Below are 23,626 nucleotides of genomic sequence, written 5' to 3' on the forward strand. Positions count from 1 at the left end.
GTAGTTCAGCGGCGGGACGCCCTCTCACGAGCACCAAGCCGCCAGCAGCAGCCTCCCCACACCTTCTCCCGGGCCAGCAGGGGAGCCAGCAACGGGACCTGCCTCAGAGACACCGTGCCTGCCGGCAAACCGCCGGCGAATCTCCAGTGAACGCACTGAGAAGAGGGAAAATGGCGCCGCCCCGCCCCCGCCGGCGGAGAGGTAGTGGCAAGGGCTGGGCGGAAGTGACGCCTGGCCGGGCGGAAGTAACTGCCGCGGGGCAGACCGGAAGTGCTGGCGGTGAGCGGCCGGGACCGAGGGCCGGTGAGTTCGCGGCTGGAGCTGCGGCGGGGCCGTGGGGCCTTTCCCCGCCGCGGGGGCTAGGCCGGGCCTCGCCTCGCTCGGGGCAGCCAGCGGGGCACCACGGCTTCACCTTTACTGTAGCGTGAAGAGGAACGCGGCTTACCGGCCCCGTGCGGCCTCCGTGGCAGCGGCCGTGCCGCCCCCCTCCCTTCACCCCCTGTCCCGGTGCGCTGCGGGGCCCAGTTTCGCTGGGTCCCTCCCTCGAGCAGTTCCCCGTCAGGTAGAGGCCTCTCTAGGCCTCCCTCCGGTCCTACCCTACGTCTGCGTGTTTAAGACTTCGGTTCAGACTGGTTTAGGGAAAGCCCGTGAAGGCTGTGATGGGGCGGTGGGAGCGTCGGGACGCATCAGCTCTTTAGTTTGTTAATAGCAGCTCGTTGCTTTTATTTTGCGCCGTGCTGGTGCCTCTTTGTTGCGGAGACTCTTCAGGCAAGCTGGGGACAGCAGCTTTTCCAGAGGCAAAACGGTGTATGCACGCACACGGTATGTGCCTGACAGGCAACATAACAGTGACAGAGTTTTACATGAGCAGCGTGAAACGTGGAGCCTCGTTGAGGAGACGTTCTTAAAGCTTTTGACTGGGCTTTTCCTTCTGGGAGGAGGGTCTTTACAGGTATCAGCCTTCTCTATAGCAGGTAAAAGTTGCTGCTTGTCTTGTTAAGCCTAGATGTTTTAGACCATTGGTCATTACAGTACTGCGTGCAGAAAGCGTTTTTGTGACAGAGCTGAGCACCGTTTTGCAAAGTAGCCAAGAGTCCTGGGTGAGGCTTTCATTGACTGCTTATCTAGAGTGGAGGAATTGTACTTTTCCATTGACTGCTGAGCTGCCTTGAAGAGCTGAGATGTGACTCTTTGCTTCTCCTTTTAATTCCTTGCCTCAACCAACAAGGTTTGAAGAAATACGTTAATTTGAGGCACTGATTGTGACAGCAGGACCTTGTATTCTTCTTTGACCAAATCTGATAACTTTAGCAAAAGAATGCAAAGTTATAGACTTGAGGATGGGGAAAAAAAAGACAGGGTTCAGAAATCAGTAGGAGTCAGAGATCATTCTTTGCTTGTAGGTGTACTTGCTACCTTGTCTCTTAACTGTGTCTAGTTCATGGCTGTTGTTGTGATGTGTCTGCTTTGGGCCGTAGGGCTCTGCTGCTGTGGAAGAAAAATGCATTCTAAATGCAGATGAGCTAGAATAAAATAAAAATCATAACAGTGTTGGATTATATCAAGCAAGTACAGCATTTTTTAGCCTGATGGCACCTGTAAAAACCTTGGACAGGAGTGGAGTGATATTTTGCTCAAACAAATGCTGTGCCTGATTCTTATGTTGTTTTAGCTCTGCTGAGAATAGTGGCAGAGGTTGATAGTATATGCCTCAGAAGCTTAAATGTCGCATTATGGCAAGTGTTGGAAGAGTATTATAGGCCTCAGTTTCTCTGTAAAGTAAATGGCATTCTCCGTGATACACTGGTGTTGTGTTAATTGGTGATTGGGGTCTCTTACTGCCCTAACTGGCATTCCTTCTCAGGTTTACACTTGGGCTGAAGTTGGTTAATCCAGAAGTGTATCTTGGCACTTGAAGCAGTCTGTGGCTTTATTGCCTTCTGTGATTTTGTATCTTCTTTTAGTCTGACTTAGACCACTGGTCTGAGCTGCATTTGTAAAACTTCCTGCAGCACTGACGGGCTTTTCAAACAGTATCCATGGAAAGTCCAGACCATGACAGAAAACTATGTATTGAGACTTTTAGTGCAGACAGGGGATACAACAGCAGACAGTAGTGTATTCACTTAATAATCATTATGTTCTGGTGTGTACAGGTGCTTGTCGTCCTTTGACAGCATTTCTGATCCCTTACACGTGTTCCTAGGGCAATACCCTCAGCAGGTTGCGCCTGTCGGCTAGATGGTGGTCCCTCTAGGCAAACAGTTTGTGCGTGGTTAGCTTTCAAGAAGCCAGCTGCAAGATTGGAGATAACCAGACCATAGGATGCTGGGGTTAGTGCTGATCATCAGTAGTGTGTTATTTTTCTTGTGTGTTTTCTCTGAGCTCTGGTGGGTAAGAATTACTCCTTATGATGGCCAGGTGAGTGGTGCTAATGTGCTTAGATGGATTGCAGGTGGCATGGAAAAAGGTACCATTAGAAAGCAAACTATTTTCACTACATTCTGTCTGTCCGCAAGGCCCATAGGTATTTAAGCAATTTCTAGCTTGTTGGACTGCAGATGGACCAAGTCAGAGGCCTTGGTTGTATTAAATTTCTAGACCCAGTTGGAACATGGAAAGAACACATTTAAGGCTTTTAACTATTTTTGCACCAAACTAATGCCCACCTCTGTCTTACCATCTTGTAACTCTTTACATTTGGGTGGCCTCTAGATCCACATGGAGGAAGGAGTGACTTTGAGGAAATGGTTCCTGGAACAAAATCTAACCTCTTTAGACAATGATTGCATAGTTGGCTTTTGCCTGACAGTTCCCCAGACAAATGAAGGCAGTTTCAAAGCCTCCTATATTTTTTGATTAACTTTTTTAATATGCAGAGACTTGGACAAGCTTATGTACGTCCCTGTGTGGAAGAGGCTTATTGCAGAAAGATGAGCAGCACACTTTGCTTATAACTGGATGTATTGTGTCTGTTAATCCTAGCATCATCCTCGTTTGGGCTTTGAAGCCTGTGATGATAGGGCATGAAACACTTGGCTTCTGATGCATGTGGTGCTCCTCATGCATATCAAAGAGGGACCTATCAACTGAAGTATGACTATTGGAGCCCCTGTTGTGGCAGAAAGCTCCATAAATAAACAGCAAGTACGTGTGTGCTTATGCTAGGAGTGCACAAAAAAAGGAGCTGCCTGCAGAAGTTGCAACTTTTGCTGTGCAGTTGCAAGAGAACTGGGCTGAAAGGCAGTGTTTCTGCATTCTCAGCATCAGTCAGAACCGCAATGACATCCCAGGTGTTTTTGTGTTAAGTCCTTCCCCGACAGTAGCAAGGCACCGTAGCAGGGTGCTCCCTTCCCTTCCTGCCCTGAAGTAGCCTTTGCTAGTGGCTGTGTTCCACAGATGTCTTTGACAGCGTTGGTAGAGAAGTCGGGCATTTTTCCTGTGTGCTGGGGGAGGGTTTTATTGTTCAGAGGGTACAGGGAAGTTCCTCTTGCTGCTGCTTGTGCCATATGCAGGCTTGGTGTAAATGGAAGTTGTTGTTCTGGGACTCTTGAGCTGACAGCTTTCATTAAGGTCAGTGTTTTGAGATGTCTGAAATCGAGCAACTAACTCGTGATGTTGGCATTGGATGAAGAGGTCTGGTTCCTCAGTCGTGAAGTGCTGAAGTGAAAGGAGTCCCTGGAAGCCTTGAAAACTCTGAAAATCCACTTTGTTTTGGTACACAAAACTCTTAAATCTGAATGGTTTTAATCCAGCTTTTGCACAAAATGAGGGGCAGGAAAAAGAATTTCGGCAAGTTGTGCATGGTTGGTGGTTTTACACTAAGGCCTTGAGTTTAAAAAAAACCCCAGCATCCAAACATAAAAGTCCCTCGACCTCTGTGCTCTTGGAGCCAGCAGCATCACATGGAACCAACCTTGGTCAAGAATGAGATCCTGGAAGACAGTATAAATATTCCAAGTGTAGGTCATAAATACTGCATGAAGTAATTCTTGTATCTGTTAGCATCCTTCCCACAAAGTATCTCCCCACATATTTTACAATAAAGTATGATAATCATAAACCAAAACATTGGCTTCAGGGCAGTGGCTGTGCCTGCACAATGATTGAACTTTGTTTTGGTCAGATTAAGACAGAGATTCACTTCCAATCTTTGCATTTTCTCATGTGTACAGCCTATCCCTATGGCAGATAACTGTAGTTTTAAAAATCCATATCTACTTTCCTTTCCAACTTCGCAATAAATCATCATTGAGTCCTGATGGGCTTTTAGAAGTGGAAGAGATCAAATATGTACAAAATATTTCAACATACTAAGCGTGGGAGGGTGTCAAGTCTGTAGCATTAGTGCTGATCAGTGATTCAATTAGTGTGAAATGTATTTGCAAACACTTTATTTGCTGCCTGTGAAAAATGGATTGATGGTCCCAGGCTCTGGGCGTAAGAGGTGGGGAGTAATACTCACCAATATTTTCATGCCCAGTACATGAGAGGTAGAATAGTTGCCTTCCTAGTAAGTTCTCATATGCACAGAGGTAAAAGTCTTAATAAATACCACCCTTGGCTTTCAACCCAAAACTGGCCTGGGCAGTGAATGAAAATGCTTAGAAATAGCATGACTTCTGCCAATAAGAGGGCAGTGAAAGAGAACTAAAGCAGGAGGACTAGATAAGGAAGAAAACCTTTTTTTTTTTCTTGGGAGATTTGAGTGAGAAGGAGAGCAAACGGAGTCAGTGAGAGTGAGCGCATTGTCCAAATCTACATGAACAGGCTTTTTGCATCCTGACAGGGATGCTAATGCTAGGATCCTGAGAAGACCATATGCTGGAGGGGGGAGGTTTGCATGATATTGTGCCTCTGATGTTCCTGGTTGGTGTTGATAATGGAGTAAGTCAAATCTGTTGTCTTGGGCCAGGTGCTTCTGTGGCTTTGCAAACCCAAGGCCATGTTGTTGGCATTCTGGCAGTGATGCACTTGTTGGCTGACTTTTTGCTGGATGGATGCCATTCTGCTCCCAGCTGGCTGGCAGACCAGGTGTTGGCTTGCATAGTAGTGTGTTGTTTGGCAATGAAGAAAAAGGTAAACAGTTTGTCTGGGACTCTGGTACAACTAGTTCTATCCTGGGGTGATCCTGAAGTAGGGTGGCTGCAGTATGTACAGGAACAGCAGAGTGGGACAAAAATGAATAGTTTTCCCTTGCTGTCCCCCTTTTATCCCCAGGAAATCCAGTTCTGTAACCAGTTTTCCATGTCTTCAGTAGGTTCCATGTGAACAGCACACAGGGCCAGGCTGCAAGAGCAAGAAGGCAGGATGTTGTCGAGACCGAAGCCTGGAGAGTCCGAGGCAGACCTGCTGCACTTCCAAAATCAGTTCCTGGCAGCCGGAGCTTCACCTGCAGTAAAGATTGTGAAGAAAGCAGACAAGAGGAAGGGGGAGAAAGGGAGCACAGATGCCGAGAGACCACCGCTACAAGACAGCAAGGATGTAGTCATGTTGGATGGTAATTTCCCTTGTGGGCTTCTTTGAATTACTGCGATTCTTTGTCCCTTTCAGTGTTCCTCAGTGCTTGCCTTTTCATCTCCCTCTCAACCCAGTGTTGCTTTTGCCCTGCATGTGTGTCCTCCTTGCAGTATTGTTTGTTCTTAGCCTTGTTGGAGAATGCACTTGTCCAGTTTTACCAGCATCCAGTAGAACCACCTTTCCAACACGTGGCCTTTGTCTACATTTATCAGCTGTCTGTGGTGTCTTGCCAGCCTCAATCCAAGAGGCGTTCTCTGTGATTCGTACCCATTGGACAGTCACTGCTTATTTCGCCATCTATCCAGACCCTCTTCTCAGTGTCTTTGAGATTTAGCTCTGCTAACAGTTCCAGCTTTCAGCCAGCAGATCAGGCTTGATAGGCCACCTTCCTGCGGTTTTGTTTTCCTCCATCAGTAGTAACTGTAACACTTCTGCTATGTGCTTAATAGTCTCAGAAGCTCAAGGTGCTTTCTTAAAAGCAACAACTTAAATCTTGTAGTGCTTGGTTCCAGGTAAGGAAATAAGATCCTGGTTTATAGATAGTGAAAAGGAGGCCTTGACTTGCTCATGATCATACAAATCACTCGCTGTTAGAGCTGGCAGTGGAAATGTGCGTTTCTGTGCCTGAACACAACCTGCAAGGACCCTATTTGTTTCTGTACAGCCTTGCTTCTACCCTTAATACTTGCAGTCAGGCCTCAGTGCCCTTTCCTGCTTATTAAGCTCTTTGAAAAGACCTTGGTGCCAATACATAAATAATAGAATTCTTGAGCATGTTTCTCTCCACTACCCAGTGCCAGTCAGAGACAGAGGACTCTTAATTGTCTTACTGCTTCCTCATCATCTTTGTTTCTCATCAGATCAATAATAGGTGCTATTAGGCAGCCTTGGTCTGGTACCTATTGCACAGTAGTTATATATGAATAACTTGACTGCTTTTTTTTTCTTATTATTTCCCCTCCCTAGATTTTCCTGATACTCTCCCAGCTCTAACTCCAGCTCCTCCAAAAAAGTCCAAGATCAAAAGTGCCTGTGTCCACTTTGAGGATGAAGATCCAGAGGAAAGACTGGAGAGTCACGATCAACACATTACAGCAGTCTTCAGCAAAATTATTGTATGTCTGGTTTTTATGTGATGGTCTAGTGTTTTTTTTTTTTGAATGCTGTGAACTAAGCAATGGACAGGGATGAAGGGTTCTGTTGCTGCTTTTTATTTCTATGGTGTAATGAAGCAGTTATAGCACTGCAGACCAGTGTCCTGGAGCACCTTGAAAGAAAAAGCTCTTTGGGTATATTTTTGCTGTCAGTTACATATGGGTTTGAATCTGCTCTCCAGTCCAGACTGCCTACAGGTCACACTGCTTGCATGCAGGCATGTGCTCTACTGTGGATTTGGGTGAGTTTCTGGACTCTCTCTAAGGGGGATGTTCTCATTGCTCTGCACTGGCCCAGGTTTTCCTTTATCTGATTCTTTGAGTGGCGTGTGGAGTTTGGTAGCCCAGCTTTTTGGAAAATAGCCTCACTTTGGCTCTAAATAAGAACAAGGTATTCTGAACCTGACAGTGGTGTGGCAGAAAGCTTGTGAGCTGCAGAGCTGAGAGGTTTTGAGTCCACTCTTAGCCAAATGATATAAACATGTCTGGCTGTTGCGATGGTTTCAACAGTGTTTGAACTTTTTGCTGCAGGAACGAGACACGAGTGCAGTAGCAGTGACCGTGCCAGTGCCCACAGGAGACCCATTTCCAAGGACATTTCACCGCTCTGAGATAAAAAGTGAGGTAAGATTGGGAGCAGCTGTTTTATGCTACCTTCATTAACAATTAAAACTTCCCCACATCAAAGCCTAATGCTTGGTGGGTGGTAGGGCTCAAAATGAGTGACTTGGCATGCTGGAGATTATGAACTAGCTCAACATATCTCTGGCATTGCCACACTGGTGTAGGAGAGAGCTCTTCCACCAAGCTGCCATCAAATAGGCACTCCATACCCTACAGTTAAATAACATTGGAATCCTTTCGGTTTAGGACAAAGGCAATCCCCTTCAGCAAACTTTAGTGAGGTGGATCTGTTCTGCACTGCTGTAGTAGAATGGATCCTGTCCTGCTTGTTTTTCTCTGAGGAACAATCTCTGTTAATTTGTTCAGCAGGTTTGATTAAGTCCATACTTACTGAAGTTGCACCTGATGTCTCCTGGCATGACATTTGAGTATGGCTTCACAGATTATCCTCTGCAGGTTTTAGGATTTTGATGTAATTGTGTTTTCTGAGGCTGTAAAACTGGAAGCCATGGCTGCTATCAGCAGTCGTTGCTGTAGTAGCAAGAGCTGCTAGCTGAGTGGGAGTCAGATGCTGGGAATTGGTATGTGATTGATAGCTGTGGTTGCTTTGAAGAGGTAGCTTATTTTGAAGGACAGCTTTTTTGAAAGGAAAGACTAATACTTTTTAAACTACGGGTTCTCTTTACCTGATGCAGGAGTGCACAAACCAGCTACCAAATGTTCAGACTGCCTTTTAAACTGCTTCTCTGGACTGGGGACATGCAAGAGGTTTTTTGCTTAGTCTGCTTTGGATTTCCTGTGTATCCCGTGCAAGGCTGTTCATAGCCATGCCCTTCCATCGTCTAGGCAAGCAGCACAGTAATTTAGTCAGGATTATTTTAGCACCACTTGCCCACTTCTTACTGTGTAAATCTCTTCACCCTGCTGCTTTCTAATCGCCTTATAAGAAGCCTGTTCCAAGCATGTGGTGAGCACAGTGCAGTATAGTCCCATTTATCCTCAGAAATGCAAAGTATTCAGCTATGCAGAGTTTCCAAACAGCAGGAAAGCTGGAACTGTTGTGTTTTGGTGATATTTTAGGTGTACTTGCCTGGTTTGATTCACTTATAATTAATCATCTTCCTTCTCTAGGTGGTAAAAACTTCCATGTCTTTGTCTCTCTGTCCTAGCATTAAACTATGTGTTAAAAAAAAAATAGCACATACACAGAAAAGGGCAGGTGGCTGCCAGCAGCTTCTCTGTGTCATGTCCCAAGTCTGATCTGAGGGTGTCTTTAGGATCAGATCTATACATTTGTTAGTGGCAGGTGTGCGGGGGAGTCTGGAGAGGAAAGTGGTGACACATGGCTTCCCTGTTTGCAGGTGAAGGTGGGATCTGGAAGAAAAAGCATCTTTGCACAAAAGATGGCATCGAGAAGAGCTGCTGAAAAGGCAGCAACGGCTCCCTCTGCTGCCGAGTGCGTGCAAATAAGATCGGATGCCCTGGATCCTGAGGGATCAGCAGGAGAGGCACCTTTCCCCAGCATCAGGGGCGGTAAGTGGAGAAGGTTCTGCTTATCCAGCTTACTGTATTTACATAGCCTTAGTAACCATAACTGCCATAACCATAAATTAGGGTACCACTGTTGTCCTGAGTTTTGGAATCTCAAGGTCGCTTGGAATGTCTGTGGCACAACAAGGATTTGAAATGGTCTGAGACCCAAATTAATATTTTAAAAATTGGGTTAGCTTTCTCACTGATTTCCTTTTTGCTTCACACAGGGTCAAATAGATTTATTTTTCAAGGTTCTTGTCCTCCTTTTCCTCTCTGTTTGTTAAATGTAAAGTTTTTCTTGTTTCATCATTGATTTCCATAATTTTAGGAAGAGGGTTCTTCTTGTGTCTGATGAAGGTGTTTGAGATCACTGTGATGCAGGTTCTCACTCCTGCTAGAAGCTGAAAGCTCAGTGTCTTCCGTCACCAGATCGGCTGCCATGAGACACTGGCTTTGCTGCATAAGGAAGCACTGTGAGGCAGTGCTGATGAGTCAGTGCCACCTCCAGCAGTTACTTGTCTGACAGCAACGTGACAAGGAAAGATGAAACCAATTCAACTGGTACCAGCATCTCCGGGCTCTCTTTTTTTTTTTTTTTTTTTTTTTTTTTTTGTCTTGGGCAGTCCTATTTTCTTGGGACCACCATGTGTTTGAGTTTTTCCCTGACACTCTCTTTTTCACACTGAAATAGAGGCCAGGTGTCATTTGAGGGTTATCACCATTTGGCTAAGGTTTCTGTCTGCCCTGACCCCTGTCAGAGAATTGGTAAGAGAACCCCCAGATGTGCTGTGCATGCACAAATCCACCATCCAGATCAATATACTGTGCTTACTGTATATCCTGTTACAATTGTGCGTATGTACTTCTGTCTGAGAAATCTCAGAGGGAAATACAGCAGCCCTATAGCTGTGATCCTGTTGAAGTAGAACACTTCTAAAATGTAGTAGCACAACAGAGGGATCAGAAAATGGCTTGGCCTCCTCAGCAAGATTGTTCCACTAGGATCATTAGAAGCAAGAGGAGAAGAGGGTGAGCTCTGTTTCTTGTAGTAACAATGTGTTTGTGCCTGGTAACCCTCAGCTTAGTTGCTGATGGTGGGAAGCTTACTGAATCTTTCACCAGGTCACTCTGTCTTCTCATCTCTTTCTGCTCAATAAGCAAAAAAACCTGCTGTGGAAATGACATCAAACCTTACTGATGTTATGATGAGTGTCATTACTGCTGTTTGAACAGGGGTTTGATGCTTTCAGGGTTGGCTGGTTTAGGGTCATAGGGATGTTCCAAGTCACTATATTGAGCATAAGAACAAAATATAAGAAATAAATCCACTAAGTCAGGTTCTCATATAGTGGGCTACAGGACAGCTGGAGTGTCTTGCTCTGACCAAAGGAGCATGTTACCCTGCTGCTAGAGTTAAATGAAATGAGCCTTTAAAAAGGATTTAGATCAGGTGATAAAGGAGACTTGATTTTATTCAGGGTAGGAAAAATGCCCCCCTGCTAGAACTTCTAATATGTTTAACCCTTAAAGGGGAATACAGGCTATTGTTAGAATCAAACATGCTTATGTGAGAATGGATCCTGTATCACTCCGGAAGCTGGTTTACCTAATAATTTTAATTTTTTGTCTGACTCAACAGGTATTCACTAGGTCATGGTTCAGCTGATATACAAATGTGGGTTCAGCTGTTCTTGGGCAGAGAAAGAATCTAGTATTCACTAACTTGGAAGAATGCTCTGATTCATCAGTTGTGAATTACGCTCCAGTTTACCTTTTCTTGCTGTTGCTTTGCATTAAAGAAACAAAATTCATTTCCCCTCATCCCTCCCCAAACTCCTGAAGAAATAAGGTGGAAATGATGTTGTTTTGTGACATGGGATGAAAGCCCAAATATTTTAGTTTTGTTTGAAGCTAAATTAAACTTCTTTACTCCTATTTTAACTTGGCTACTAATGTTAAAAAAAAATAATTATGCAAGCCTGGTAGTGACAAAACTGAGATGCATTCATAATGCTATAGACACTTAAATTACTAACTGCTTTCTCTGCTGGATCTTATAGATAAAGTTGGTGACTTTTTGAGCTCTCAGCGGCCTTGTCTCATAACGGGAGAGGGTCTTGGAAGCCAAAAGAGTGAGCAGGAGGTTCAAGCCATTCACAAAGAGAACTTGGAGAAGCTGCAGTCCATGTCTGAGGAAGAGATCCTGCAGGAGCAGGAAAGGCTTCTGGCTCAGCTGGGTAGGTGTTTCCCAGGGTGAGTTCTAGAGACATGGAAGTTTACTGAATGTGTGGGTGTCCTGAAGTCTTACCAAATTCACAGATCAAAGATGGGAGCTTGGGATTCTTGCTCATTGTATGTGTAGATAATCTAGCTTCCGTGTCACGTCAGTAGCTTATGAGTAAGAATTAAGTGTGAAGGACTTAAGAGTGCTTGTTTGTCAATGAGAGGGGGCTTAGCTTAAGTCTGTCTCGTCTCCCCTTTGCTGTGGGATAAGATGATCCATGCACTTTGTTACTTTGCACACCAAATACCCGGTTACATATACATGTATTGAAGTCCTCAAACGTAATTCTTTGAAGCAGATAAGAAAGCAAAGCTATGCTTACGATGGCCATAGCAATACAGAGGTGAGAGAGCGCCCTTGGTCTTCCCCTCCAAAATACCTAAGACTTGAGCCAGAACTGTCAGTACCCAGATAAGGGAAACATGTGGGCATGTGGGAGATTTAAATTCAAATCTGTACTTGGTAGAGCAGAAGAACTTACAACTAGTCTTGAACGTCTTGGAAAAATTATTTAATTGTCTAGTTGTTGGGTGCAGGTCTTCTGGCAGGGATCTGGTGTCTGGTTTGGACCCCTGTCCACAGTGGTGCTCTGGGAATGCCTGTCACTGACAGCTGATGACAAGATGGGGGAGAACACAGAATGTGGTATGTTTGATAAGACACTGTGTGATCTAGGGCACTGTAAAACTTCTTGGCATTGGTTTCAGTGATTTTTTTTTTTTTTTTTTTTTTAATGCTTAAGAAGAGCAGACGTACAGATGTAGGTGGTAGACAAGGGGTTTTGAAATTCTCATTATTTCAGATTCTCTAGCATCAAATTTAGGTGTGAGTGGCATTTTAGATGCATAAGTCTCTTGTGGGTTTAGCTTAAAGTTCATATTAATGATCTTCATTGCAAGCAGCATGGGTATAATGAACTGTGCAAAATAATTGCAGACAGAATGTTTAGGTACATCCTTCATGCAGAGAGCTGAGCTCCCTAAACTACCTGAAGTGAAAAAATTTTTTTTAACTTCACTGCTTATAACAATGGCATGTGTATGAAAATATCTTGTTTATGCACTTTCTTCTTGTGATTGATTTGTGATCTTTGCTCCTTGTCCCCACTGCTCCATCCTTTGGGGTATTAGTGAAGTGAATACTTAGGGAGTTTAAAAAGGATAGGGTGTATTTTAAGCATTTTTGAACAATAAATTATTTTCTAAAACAATGTATTTGTTTATATGCCCTGTGGGTTAAAATTGTAGATCTTCCAGTCTTTGAGGCCTTAAAGAAACTGGGAGTAATTTTGGCATTCCCAAAATACCTGTGGTTAGGGATTATGCATGATGAAGCAACTCCTAAACTAAATTGCTGGCTTACAGATGAACTTGGGAACTGGACAGGCACAGAGATGTGGATTAAAGAGACTTTTTCTCTGTATTCAGGAGTGTGAATAATTTGTGGGTGTTTAATGCTGCCCAGTCTCTGAATTAACCTCTTGGTTATGAAGCAGATGAGACTCCATGGTGTAGAGTATGAGGATGGGTAGGCAGTTCCATGCTGGGCAGTGTCTTCAGGGTCTTATTGTTGATACTGTCTTTGTTTTGCCCATGGAGACTCTGGGTAGAAGTAGGCTTACTTTTTGTAGTAATCTTACAGATTGACATAATCACTGACTTGTTTGTCACTGTTTGTGTGAAATGATGAAATAATGAATACAGTATTTTCCTTGCTGTGTACAGTGAAGTGGGAAAGTGAGAGCTCTGCTTGCATTCAGGAAAAAATATGCATGCCCTAATGAGACTGGGCTGAATGCCTGTCCTTTGCCAAGGGAGGTTTAAACTGCATCATGAGGAGAGGGCGCAGCAATCAAGTGTGGGATAGATCCCTGCATCCTCTTTGAACTGTTCAGAGTCATGGGAGTCATTTGCTTTTTGGGATGACTTCTCTCAGGTACAGAGCATTTCTGAATTGCCTGTCCTTTGTCCTCCAAAGAATAAATAACCAATGTAGGTGTTATATTCTGTTACTTTACGCATCTCTGACACTGCTTATTGCAGTATCTCCGTACCTTTTAGAGACACAATGCACAGGCTCTTGCTGTTCACCTCTGGCATAAACATTCCAACACCATCTTCTAGATGAAGAGTATTTGGAGAGAAAGTGCACTCCATCAAAAATCATGTAGGATGTCTGTAGCAGATCTGAAAGGAAAATGATGATCTTCTGACTTTTTCCTGTTTTAGAGCCGTAGGAACATTATCTGTCCTTCAGAACACCGCTACCTCCCAAATTTTGTTGTTTTCCTCCAAAGCATGAAGAGAACGGCCATGTCTGTTTTCTGGATGTTGTCAGACCATAATTGACTCTCAGGATGGGGAGTCAGTTCAGAACAAACAAGATCTCCTGCTCCTGATATAACATCTAGACCATGCACTGCAGCTCTAGTGCAATTCAATAAAGAGCAGGTGATTCTTTTTGTGGTGTCTGTTCCATGTATTCTCATAGTGTTCAGATTGGTGCCACTGAGCAGTCCACAGGCAGGGTAGGCAAACTGTCAGACCTGGGTTCTTCCCATAAGTCACAGACCAGAATTCTCTCCACAATGAGTAGTCTTGTTTGCATGTGCCTTTTCAGTGGCAGTGAAGGGGAAAGAAATAATTATTTCTTTATTTGTAAGCTAGGAGAATAACTAGAATTTTTGTGGTTGAAAAGACATTTATCAGCTCTTTCTCCGGTGTCACCTCACCAGTCAGTTGTACCCAGCATATCTGCTGCAGAGGTCATAAAGCAGTTAAGTGCCTCAGTTTGAAAAGAAGTGACAGTTGGTACAGAAGAAGAGGGCATGTGGAATGGGAATGAAAAGACTAAAACATAAATAGCAGGAGCTATAGGCATATAGAGTATTTTGAGACCTTCTGTCACTTCTCTGTCTGTCTCTTTGTCAATACCTCCAGATTCCAGTTTAGTTGCTTTCTTAAAGTCACGATGTAGTGGCAATGAAGGCCAGAAAAAGGAGTTAAAAATGGAACGGAACAGACCGGAGGAGTTTGTGGAGTCTCTGCCTGTGGCTCGGCATGGTGTAGGATCATCTCTTTCCACGCAGGAGTCAGGTCTGGAAGAATCTGTAAGGGAGGAAGAAAATATGAAGGTAAAATTCACAGGTAAGAGACAAAGTACATGTTTTAATGTTCTCAACATAAATGTAAGGTTTGTGTGGTGTTTGCATCAATCCAGATTGGAGTGATGTGACACTTTGTTAGTTATCCAACTCAGAATTTTATCATGATATTTTAAAAATATGTATATTTTGGGTTCAAGAAAGAACATCTCTGTTATTTCTAGCTGGGCTCCATAGATTAGAAGGGTGATACACTGTGTAATGGAGGTGAGCTATTCAGTGGGAGATCTTGCTTTGTTTTTGAAATTTTTTCTGAGATGTCTGAAGGGAAAATGTGTTTTAAACTAGGCATCAATGCTCTTCTGTTCGGTCGTGTGGACAGGGAAACAGAAGAGTGTGGTAGTGAGATTCAGCTGCTGCTTGAATAATTTCTTTTAACTGGGACCGGTTGGGGACAAGAGGGTGTTGGGTAGATAAGGGTTAGTGATTTGCTCTCAGGATAGCATGGAGATGACAGTCAATCTCACTTCAGGGAAACTGCTCATATAGTGTATGTATGTCTTACCATGACACTGCTCCTGAAGGCCCCACTCTGTGGCTTGTATCTCAGAGACCGTGCCGTGATTTCCACAGGATACAGTTCTTTTCTTTGTGCTGTGGATGGAGGGATGTGTTAAGGCATAGAGTGTTCTTCCACTTTTTTGGTAGAATTGTACAGAGCTGTTGCCTCTTATGACAGAACTCTTTAATATTCAATATATGCCTGTATGAGGAGAAAGCTGCTTTATCCCCAGCAGACAGAGCAACCCATATGTTCTCATGGCAGGGAAAAGTGTTTTCCCCTTAAGCTTCTGCTCTTATTGTTGCTTTTCTCACTGCAGTTTTTTCTTCAGCCATTTCTTTTTCTCTGTTGGGATTTTAGGCTTCCATTCTCATCTTTCGCGCACTTTTGTTCCTAGCACGTCTCTCTCCTCATTAGCATGCTTCCTCCCACCCCAGTTTTCTGTCAATTTTTGGCTGTCTCCATCTCTTGCTCCTCTCTTCTGATGCATTCTTTGTGTCCCAGTGCAACGTGCAGACTGATTAAAGAGGTCTCTGAATCACTCCTGGATTTCAGCTTGGTGTTTGCAAGAGATAACAACCGTTTACCATTTTCTTGATGAGAGGGGTGAGTCTGTGAGTGTGTGTGTGTGTGTACATGTGCTGATTAGCCTCTTATTGAGGAAAACGCTTCACTGAACAGTCCTTTTGCTGTTTCTCCCCAAGTTCTACTTTTCCATGAATCCATCTTAATCAAAAGGACTATTTTTAGTTCCTTTTAGTTCCAGAACAATCAAGTGCACAAATAGCACCAGGTTAAGTGACATTCTTTTACTCACCTGGGAGCAATAGAAGCAGGTTGTTCAGCCTGTAAAGGCTGAACAAGATTGTAGTAGTGCTCTTGGGAATAGCTCCGTGTTCAGGGTGTCGTGTGCTGACAACATCTTTTGCTTCCTATGGAAGGCTGCACAGGAAAGGAGAAGAGGAGTTTTCCCAGGATATTTGAAATAATAAAGAAAGGGTGAGCTGGAACACAGTTATAAACCCAAGGGAAGCCTTTCCAGCACATGAGTTTATGCCTGCAGCCCATTTTGGCCAACAGGAGATGTAAAAATATTAATTTGACATTAGCACTTAGTGCTGGGATTTTGCATCTGTTTGTGCTCAGAAGTAAACTCATCATGAATAACCTAGCAGAAATGGTCATTCTGAATTTCCCTAGGGGGAGGATGGTGACACAAAGCAATGAGATTGCTCAAAAGTAAAAACTGCCTCGCTAATGAGATAAAAAGCTATGGTTTCTAATAAACAGGATGGTGAAGCCTTTATCCAGCAACTTGTAATCTTATCAAATGGAAAAGTAAATTCTGGCACTGAGACAAAAGGAGAAGCAAAGCGGAAAGGGAAGAGGTTGGGTAGTAGCCTTTACTATAACCCAAGTCTGAAAAAGTTCAGTGCAAATGTTGCATTCACGCTGTCAGCTTGTGTTTTTTTAAAGGGATTTCTCCGTAACTGAACAATCTGTGGATGCCTCGGAATATATATCCGTCTTTTCTTGTTGACACGATCATAATACTAAGGGTTGGTGGTAATATGTGTAATCCTATTCATAGAATGATTAACTCAACCCTATCAGTTTAGCGATTAATGGAGAAAACTATTTGTTGAATTACAAATGTCAATAGATTTCATTTTTCTGCTGATTTTATTTCCTCTAGTTTTGCACCTACCACCCACAAACATTCCACTTTCTTACATTTGAGATGCTTTTTTCTTCTCTTCAATTAAAATGTGTGCTGAGCCTTTGGCTGAAATTCTGCGGAACAGCTTTCTGGCTGAGGAATATAACTCCGTGCTTGGTTCCTTGCCTGACTCAATACCACATTGATCATTAGGGTGAAGCCTCATCCTAGAAAGGATGAGTGCCCTTCCTGAAAGTTTATCTGCTAATTGGAGGAAAATAAAAGGTTAGGTTTCAGGCCAGTTATCAGCAGGAAAAGATCTGATGAAAGAAGAGCATCTCAGTGGAACTCATTGTTCCTTGCAAGAGAAGACCAGAGCACTAGGATTAATAGCTGCAAGGCAAATGAGTTCTGGGCTGCTCCAGCAGAAGTGATGCTGCTGCTTTTCATGCCCTCAGACTGACTGTTCCTGTCCTTATATGTGATTTCTGTTGAGATAGCAAAGACTTCTTAGCTCATCTCTTCTCATGCCGGTATGGGATAGTATCCTAGTAGCAAAGCATTACCTTTCCTGGTGTTCAGATAATTTCTAGTTACATCTCTCCTGTCCCTTCACTTGTGAGATTCTTCCACATGTTGATCTGTCTCTTTCCTAGGGCAACTCTTGTGATGTCAGGCATAAATGTCTTGTTTCTCAAATTCTTCTAGTCAAAGTTCTTTATAGTTAAATCAGTAATTTCTTCCTTTAGTACTTGCACCTTTGAAATTCTTGTTAAACTGTCCAGTTTCCCCACTGAGCTGTTTCTCAGGCAAACTGTGTAAATTTTCAGCTGTTCTGATCTTCTCTTCCCAAGCTGATCTCAAGCCTTTAGAGGGGAACACAATGAAGAGCAGTGTTGCAAATACATGGTATGGAATACCCCTTTGGCCAGTTTGGGTCAGCTGTCCTGGCTGTGTCCCCTCCCAACTTCTTGTGCCCCTCCAGCCGTCTTGCTGGCTGGGCATGAGAAGCTCAAAAATCCTTGACTTAGTCTAAACATTACTTAGCAATAACTGAAAATGTCAGTGTGTTATCAACATTCTTCTCATACTGAATCCAAGACATAACGCTATACCAGCTGCTAGAAAGAAAATTAACTCTATCACAGCTGAAACCAGGACAATATGAATAGTAATGTTTGTGCTCTTTCCAGTGTGTATAGGCTGAAATCATACTGGCTTCCAATAATTTGCTTGGACCTCTCTGCATTAATACTTTTGAATCTCTCCTAACAGCCCCTCCTTGGATGATATTAGTTTGCTTTCTCAAAAGTAGGGTTGATACTATTTTTCTGCCCTGGTTCTGATCATTTTGCCTTATTTGTGTCCTGACTTCTGTTCAACTTCTCCCAAATTAGCCTTGTCTGTGAATTTCATTACAGTGCTGTTTACTTCCTCTTCTAGCTCTCAGGAAAGATGAAAACAGCTTTAAACCTTTGATGTTTATGCATCAGCCAAGAGTCAGTTTGAAAATTGTTTTCTTCTTATTTTACATGAATCCTATATTTGATGCAGTCTTTAAGCCAAGTAGGTTGGCAGAGAGGGAATAGTATTTTCTTCATCCCTTCCTTGGAAGGTAAGACTGCCATTTTTCCCCCCCAACAAAGATGATGATCTGCCTGTGAAGCCCAAGAAGGAATGGATACACATGGACAATGTGGAGTTTGAGAAGCTGGAATGGATGAAAGATTTGCCCTCACCCCGGCAGAAGAAAACCAAAAAGGTTTGAAAGCAGAATTTTATATTTTTCATGTTTGTGTCTGGATAATGTTTCTCGGCAGTAACAGTTTTGAAGCTTCAAAAACTAGTCCTCTGGTTACTCAATATGTAAGATTTCATCAGGCTGAGAGATTCCCCAGTTTCTTCCACAGGGTGGGATGATACGTGGTCAATTCAGTCTGTAGTGCTCAAGAGAGCTAGGAAGTGAGAGTCTATCAACTGTAATCTGGGATGAAACAGGTCTGAGAGTGAAGAAAAAAAGGAAAGAGGGGAGTCAAATTTTTTTTTTTTTTTAAGAATTTGAGGCCTGACCTGGGGAGTTTTTGAACTGTCACCTTCCAGCAGTTGATGTAAGAAGTGGTATTTTAAGTGATGAATGGAGTGGAAGGCAATAGAAATAATCTTTTTCTCCCTCCACCCTTTTGTTGTAGGGAATGCAAGCTCGATTCAGTTTAAAAGGAGAATTGATTCCTGCAGATGCTGATTTACCAACACATCTAGGCCTGCATCACCATGGAGAAGAGGCAGAGGTAGGTGTAATATAGTAGAAAGGGCACACCCATTTCAGTTTTCTGTGTTTGATTTGGCAGATTCCTTTTGTGTCAAGGCTTTTCAGTGACAAAAAACTTAGGAAAGTGCAGATGGGTGACTTTCTTTTGAACAAGCTCCTGAAGAGAAGTTGGGTCTGCATGCATTAACTGCTTTGCTTTCAGAAAACTCCACTAATGCTTTTTCTCTTTAATGCCATTAAGGATCTGTGATGTTGGAAAAAGGTGCACATACATCCTTTTCTTGAGAAGTTCAGTCTTCTCCTGTCACATGAATGATTAGACTCTCTTTTGCAGTTGCCATAAAGCAGCAAACAACGTTGCATTGCAGTTTATCTCCTGTTATGCAGTATTTTACAGTTAAAATAAGAGTAAGGGGCCTGTTTTTACCTATAGCTGAGGGGGGGGTGGTTTGTTTGGTTTGGTTTGGTTTTTTGGCTTTTTTTTTTTCTTTCCCCCCATTTAGAGAGCTGGTTATTCTCTCCAAGAGCTCTTTCATTTGTCTCGCAGCCAAGTTACTCAACAGAGGACACTGGCTCTACAGGTCTTGGGTCGTATTGTTCAAAAGGTAAGTTGCTTTCTATGGAATTCCTCCCCATAATTCAAGTTTCTGATGTATCAGGGCCCAGATTCTCTGGTACTAGTTGTTTGCTTTCTACTATTCAATGAAGGTGAGCAAAATCACAAGCAGGACATTCTTTTTCACTGAGGATCTCCTTACTGTTAGAAAAGTGAAGTGTTGGAACATAGCAGACTGAGTTTCAGGTTTCTCTGGAGGGAGATGCTTCCAAGTGTTATTCAGCAGCAGTGCTGCAACTTCAGTTCTGTTGTTGCTTTGGACACAAATTATTTTTTTGGTGTTACTTTTGTGACAAACCTATCCTTGGCAGTGACCCTTTCGCTCCTGTTGTCTGAGTCAGCTTCATGATGTGTGTTTTCTGTAGGAGGTGGGAATGAACCATCCTACTCATAGAGCGATGTGCCAATAGCATAAAGCAAAATAATATATTTACTTCTGTGCACATCTCCACCTAACTCTTAGGGGAAGTGCTGACCTTCCCTCCAATGACAGTGGAGGCAGAGATGAAACAGGGTGATTTAGAGAAGAATGATGGGGCAGAACAGGGTGAAGTCAGAAGATGGGTCCAGACTTTAGAAAGGAAGTTTTCCTGCATTGAGGAACTGGGATTGGGTGCCTCTGTAGAATGGAAGGAGGAGAAAATAAAGGAAAAAAACCCCCTGCACACAGTTTAGCTGCTTTACTGTAGAAGTGGGAAGAGGCAAACATGCAGAATGTTGAGATGTACCCAGGTGAGATGAGACAGCTTTAACACTTGCTCTGTGTGGCATACATTTCAGGCCAGGGCTGGAGAGTTTGCTTCGTCTTTGAAGGGCAGCATTCTGCGTCTGCTGCTTGATGCTGGGTTTCTCTTCTTGCTGCGCTTCTCACTGGATGATGCAGTGGATAATGTCATGGCAGCATCTGTTGGTGCTCTTCGGGCTCTGCTGGTGTCACTCGATGATGAGGTGAGACAATCATTAAGTGCCTGGGTTTGGGTTTGACTTCATGCTGAGCTGTTTACAGGAATCAGAATGAGAAGACATGGTAAGTAGCTTGAACAAAGGCTTGCTGAATGGGTTATCTTAGTGGTCAATAGAATGCCATTGCTGTGCTTTGAGGCAGACAAGGGAGGGTGTTATCCCAGTTTGAGAGATTCAGACATTTTTTCTCCTGTTTGAATTAGCTCTGCCCCATGATTAAATTCAGTGCAGGCTGCTGAGTTTCTCTTCCTTTTGACATCTTTACAATCTAGATGAGGCGACTACTAATGTGTGTACAATTTAGTTTTTTTTTAATACAGCCTCTTATGTTGTTGGCTTCTTGTTTTGTGGTTTTCCTACTTCTGAACAGATTAAATATTCTCCCTGCTTTTCCTTATGCCTCATAAAGATGCTGTTTTCTTTTTCTGTCATTGTCCATTGTCTGCTGTTCTCCTGTGGTTTTCTTACACTGATAAATACCTAATTTCACCTTCTCGTGTGTCTGTTTTCCCCTTGATGCTTTTCTTCCTGTTAGAAGGTTGAAACTTTTTTTGGGTGTTCAGAGATACTAGAGAGCCCTGAGCAGCAAGATTAAGATGTCTTCCTGATTGGACAGAAGCAGTCTGTGGGCTGTCTTTCAGGTTCCTTCGTGAGAGCTGCTCCTGTGTCAGGCTGCAAGGGGCTGGTGATAGAGAAGAGTGGGTAGATCTCAAGAAGCCCCCTGCAACTTCTCCCAGGCCTTTAGAGCTCTCCCTCATGGGGAGGCAAGAGAAATTAAGCACGAGGTAGCTTTCTCCACATCTTGCTCCTTTTCTAAGCTGTAAGCCTAATGAAGTCCTGCCCACCCATGGTAGGTAATTAATGCTATGAATCAGCTTCTTAATGTGCTTCTCTTTCTTCTCGTATTGCTCTGGTTTATAACTGTCTGCAGTGCTCTCGTTCTCAGATCGAAGCTTGTGGTGTGATGTCTTGTATAGGCAGAGATTGCTGACTCTCTTGATGCCAAAAGCAGCACTGTGAGTGCTGTGTCAGTATATTTTCTCATTCGGAGACTGCTTCCTAGAGTCTCATGCTGCCGAGTTTCAAAAGGTCTCTGAGGAAGGGACAGGGCTGGAAGTCTGGCCTTTTGCTCCAGGATTTGTAGACAAACAGGATTTATCCCCACTATAAACACAGAAGATCAACACGCATAAAAATCATGCTGTCTGAAGGTTTTGTTCATTCATCAATGGCTGTAGGAAGGAAGCACCTTTCTCTTTTGTCTGCTTTGAAGACCCAGATACTCTGTCTTGTGCTTTTCCTTTTCTTGGTGGAAGGAAGGCTGTAGTCCCAAACTCTATTCCAGATGGACTCATAGCTTCATCTCCTGAAGTCAGGCCTCATCCGACCATGTCATTCACTTGCTCACCAACCTTGTTTAATATTGCTTTTTTAAATTAATGTCTGATAATAACTTGCACTTCCTTGGCACTTGCATTTGAAGTTTTTCAAAACAGCTCAGGGTTTAGTTGAAATCTACCACTTCTTTTCTGACTAATGTGATAGTTATTTCTGATTGCCAGTTCAGGAAATGGAAATTTAAAGCAGTTAAGTAGTACAAGCATTCAATTTGACTGTCTTTTATATTCTAAAACATTGCAGGGGAAGTAGGTCTGCTATGGGAGCAATCCCCTCTCTGAACAGTTGAAAGCTCACTTATTGCAGTATTGCCCTAGAACCTGAGAGTATCTGATGCTGTCATTAGCTATGAACAAAAAAGAGGGTTTTTATTTGCTGAAGCTGAGGATTGTTCAAACAAAAGCCAAACAGACATGAACAAATACACCAGGCAGTCTTTATTTTAACATACCAATTTCTACAAGACCATTCTGTATTATTTGTGACCCAAGTTCCACACAGATCCAGAAATGGGGATAGAGCCAATAAATGCCAAATTCCAGTTTAACTTCTGGGTGGTTTATTTATTTATTTTTATCTTAATGTTTTCCAGTTAAGCTGCATTTCTGCTACTTGTATAGTGAATTTAATTTACCCCACAGTAATTGCTTTTCATGGTTTCCCAAGTGTGTGTGGGTCATAGGTTAAATCACTTCCCTGAAAAAGCATTGCATTCTACTTGTACATGTTTAGAATACCCTTTATTGTGTTCCTATTTTCCTGGTGTTAGGTGGGAATCAATAAAGCATTCTGTAATCAAAAGCATCCTTGAACATTTTTTGTCTTCCATGATTTCTTTGTGTGAGTTTTTTTTATGTGCTTTTACTCTCCTTATAGAAATATCTTGATTGGACTTTCTCATGGTACCAAGGAATGGCTGCATTCCCCTTTGTCCCCAACAATGAGGAGGAAGAGGAGGAGGAAGAGGAAGAATTAAATGGAACAGAGAAGTCTCAAGATAAAAAATTAAAGGATGAAAACAAGCCAGATCCAGATGTGGCCCGATATGATGTTGTAAAGGTCAGCACAGAGACCTGAAATCTTTTTAGGAAAATAGGCTCTGCATAGTGGCTATGCGCGCTGTTGAAACATCTACCCTTCCCTGTATGCTGTTAAGAACATTCTGAACAAGAATTAGAACTCTTCCCTGGCTGTTGGATGTTATGTTTCTGTCATATATTACCAGGAGGGTGATTTTATTGATCTCTAAAAATGTTGAGACTTGACCTGTGTGATTTCAGTATCATTAAGTATCTCTTAATTTCCTCTAGGGAAATTGGCAACAAGCACACTGATGACCTTGTAAGACTTGCTGAAAGACGGCATACAGACATGGTTTTTAAGCTCACTTACTTGAGCTAAAAGTGAAGAGGTTCCAGCCATTATTAAAGTGTCCGTATGCACTTTTGTAAGTTAAACATGAGCATTACAGCTAGATAGTTCAGAACTAGTTTTGTACAATGACATTCTTTTTGTATTTGATGTACGGTGGCTACTTAGCATTTCCCCAATCTCATTCTTCATATTTGCATTTCTTAGAGTTACAGCATTTGGAAGGAATTCCTCACATATTTTAAGCCTAATCCCACGTTCCTGATACGAGATCTAAAATTAGCAATCTTTCTCTCAAACTCAGCCTTGGTGGAGCTGATGCAACTCTCTTGCCTGCTGCAATCACTAGAACCTGTGACCACATCACTTAGCCTATGTGCTTGAGCCTGTGTTTGAATGGCACTTGGTTAAAAGCTTTACTGGGCAAATGAATTACAGTACTTGGTCATCTGATCTTGTTTAAAGGCTTTATAATTTCAGATGTATTCTAGTAGGTGACACTGTTTAAAAAGCTTAACAGAAGAGTTGTAGATAGAAGAAGTGAGATCAGTTTGTGATTCTGGAAACAG

The 23,626-nt window shown here is 42.9% G+C and overlaps 1 protein-coding gene across 1 annotated transcript in view; it reads left to right on the forward strand.

The window, feature by feature from the left end:
• Positions 1 to 258: 258 nt before the first annotated feature.
• Positions 259 to 23,626, forward strand: part of RPAP1 (RNA polymerase II associated protein 1) — a 42,995-nt gene continuing 19,627 nt past the window's right edge. Inside the window, 12 exon segments of the mRNA XM_069784432.1 lie at positions 259 to 303; positions 5,221 to 5,500; positions 6,487 to 6,635; positions 7,206 to 7,298; positions 8,660 to 8,831; positions 10,892 to 11,068; positions 14,055 to 14,261; positions 18,087 to 18,202; positions 18,630 to 18,728; positions 19,213 to 19,314; positions 20,106 to 20,273; positions 22,563 to 22,745. Coding sequence (XP_069640533.1) covers positions 5,311 to 5,500; positions 6,487 to 6,635; positions 7,206 to 7,298; positions 8,660 to 8,831; positions 10,892 to 11,068; positions 14,055 to 14,261; positions 18,087 to 18,202; positions 18,630 to 18,728; positions 19,213 to 19,314; positions 20,106 to 20,273; positions 22,563 to 22,745 — 1,656 coding nt within the window. The 5' untranslated portion in view covers positions 259 to 303; positions 5,221 to 5,310.

The sequence above is a fragment of the Haliaeetus albicilla genome, chromosome 5 (genome assembly GCF_947461875.1).
Source record: "Haliaeetus albicilla chromosome 5, bHalAlb1.1, whole genome shotgun sequence".
NCBI lineage: Eukaryota > Metazoa > Chordata > Aves > Accipitriformes > Accipitridae > Haliaeetus > Haliaeetus albicilla.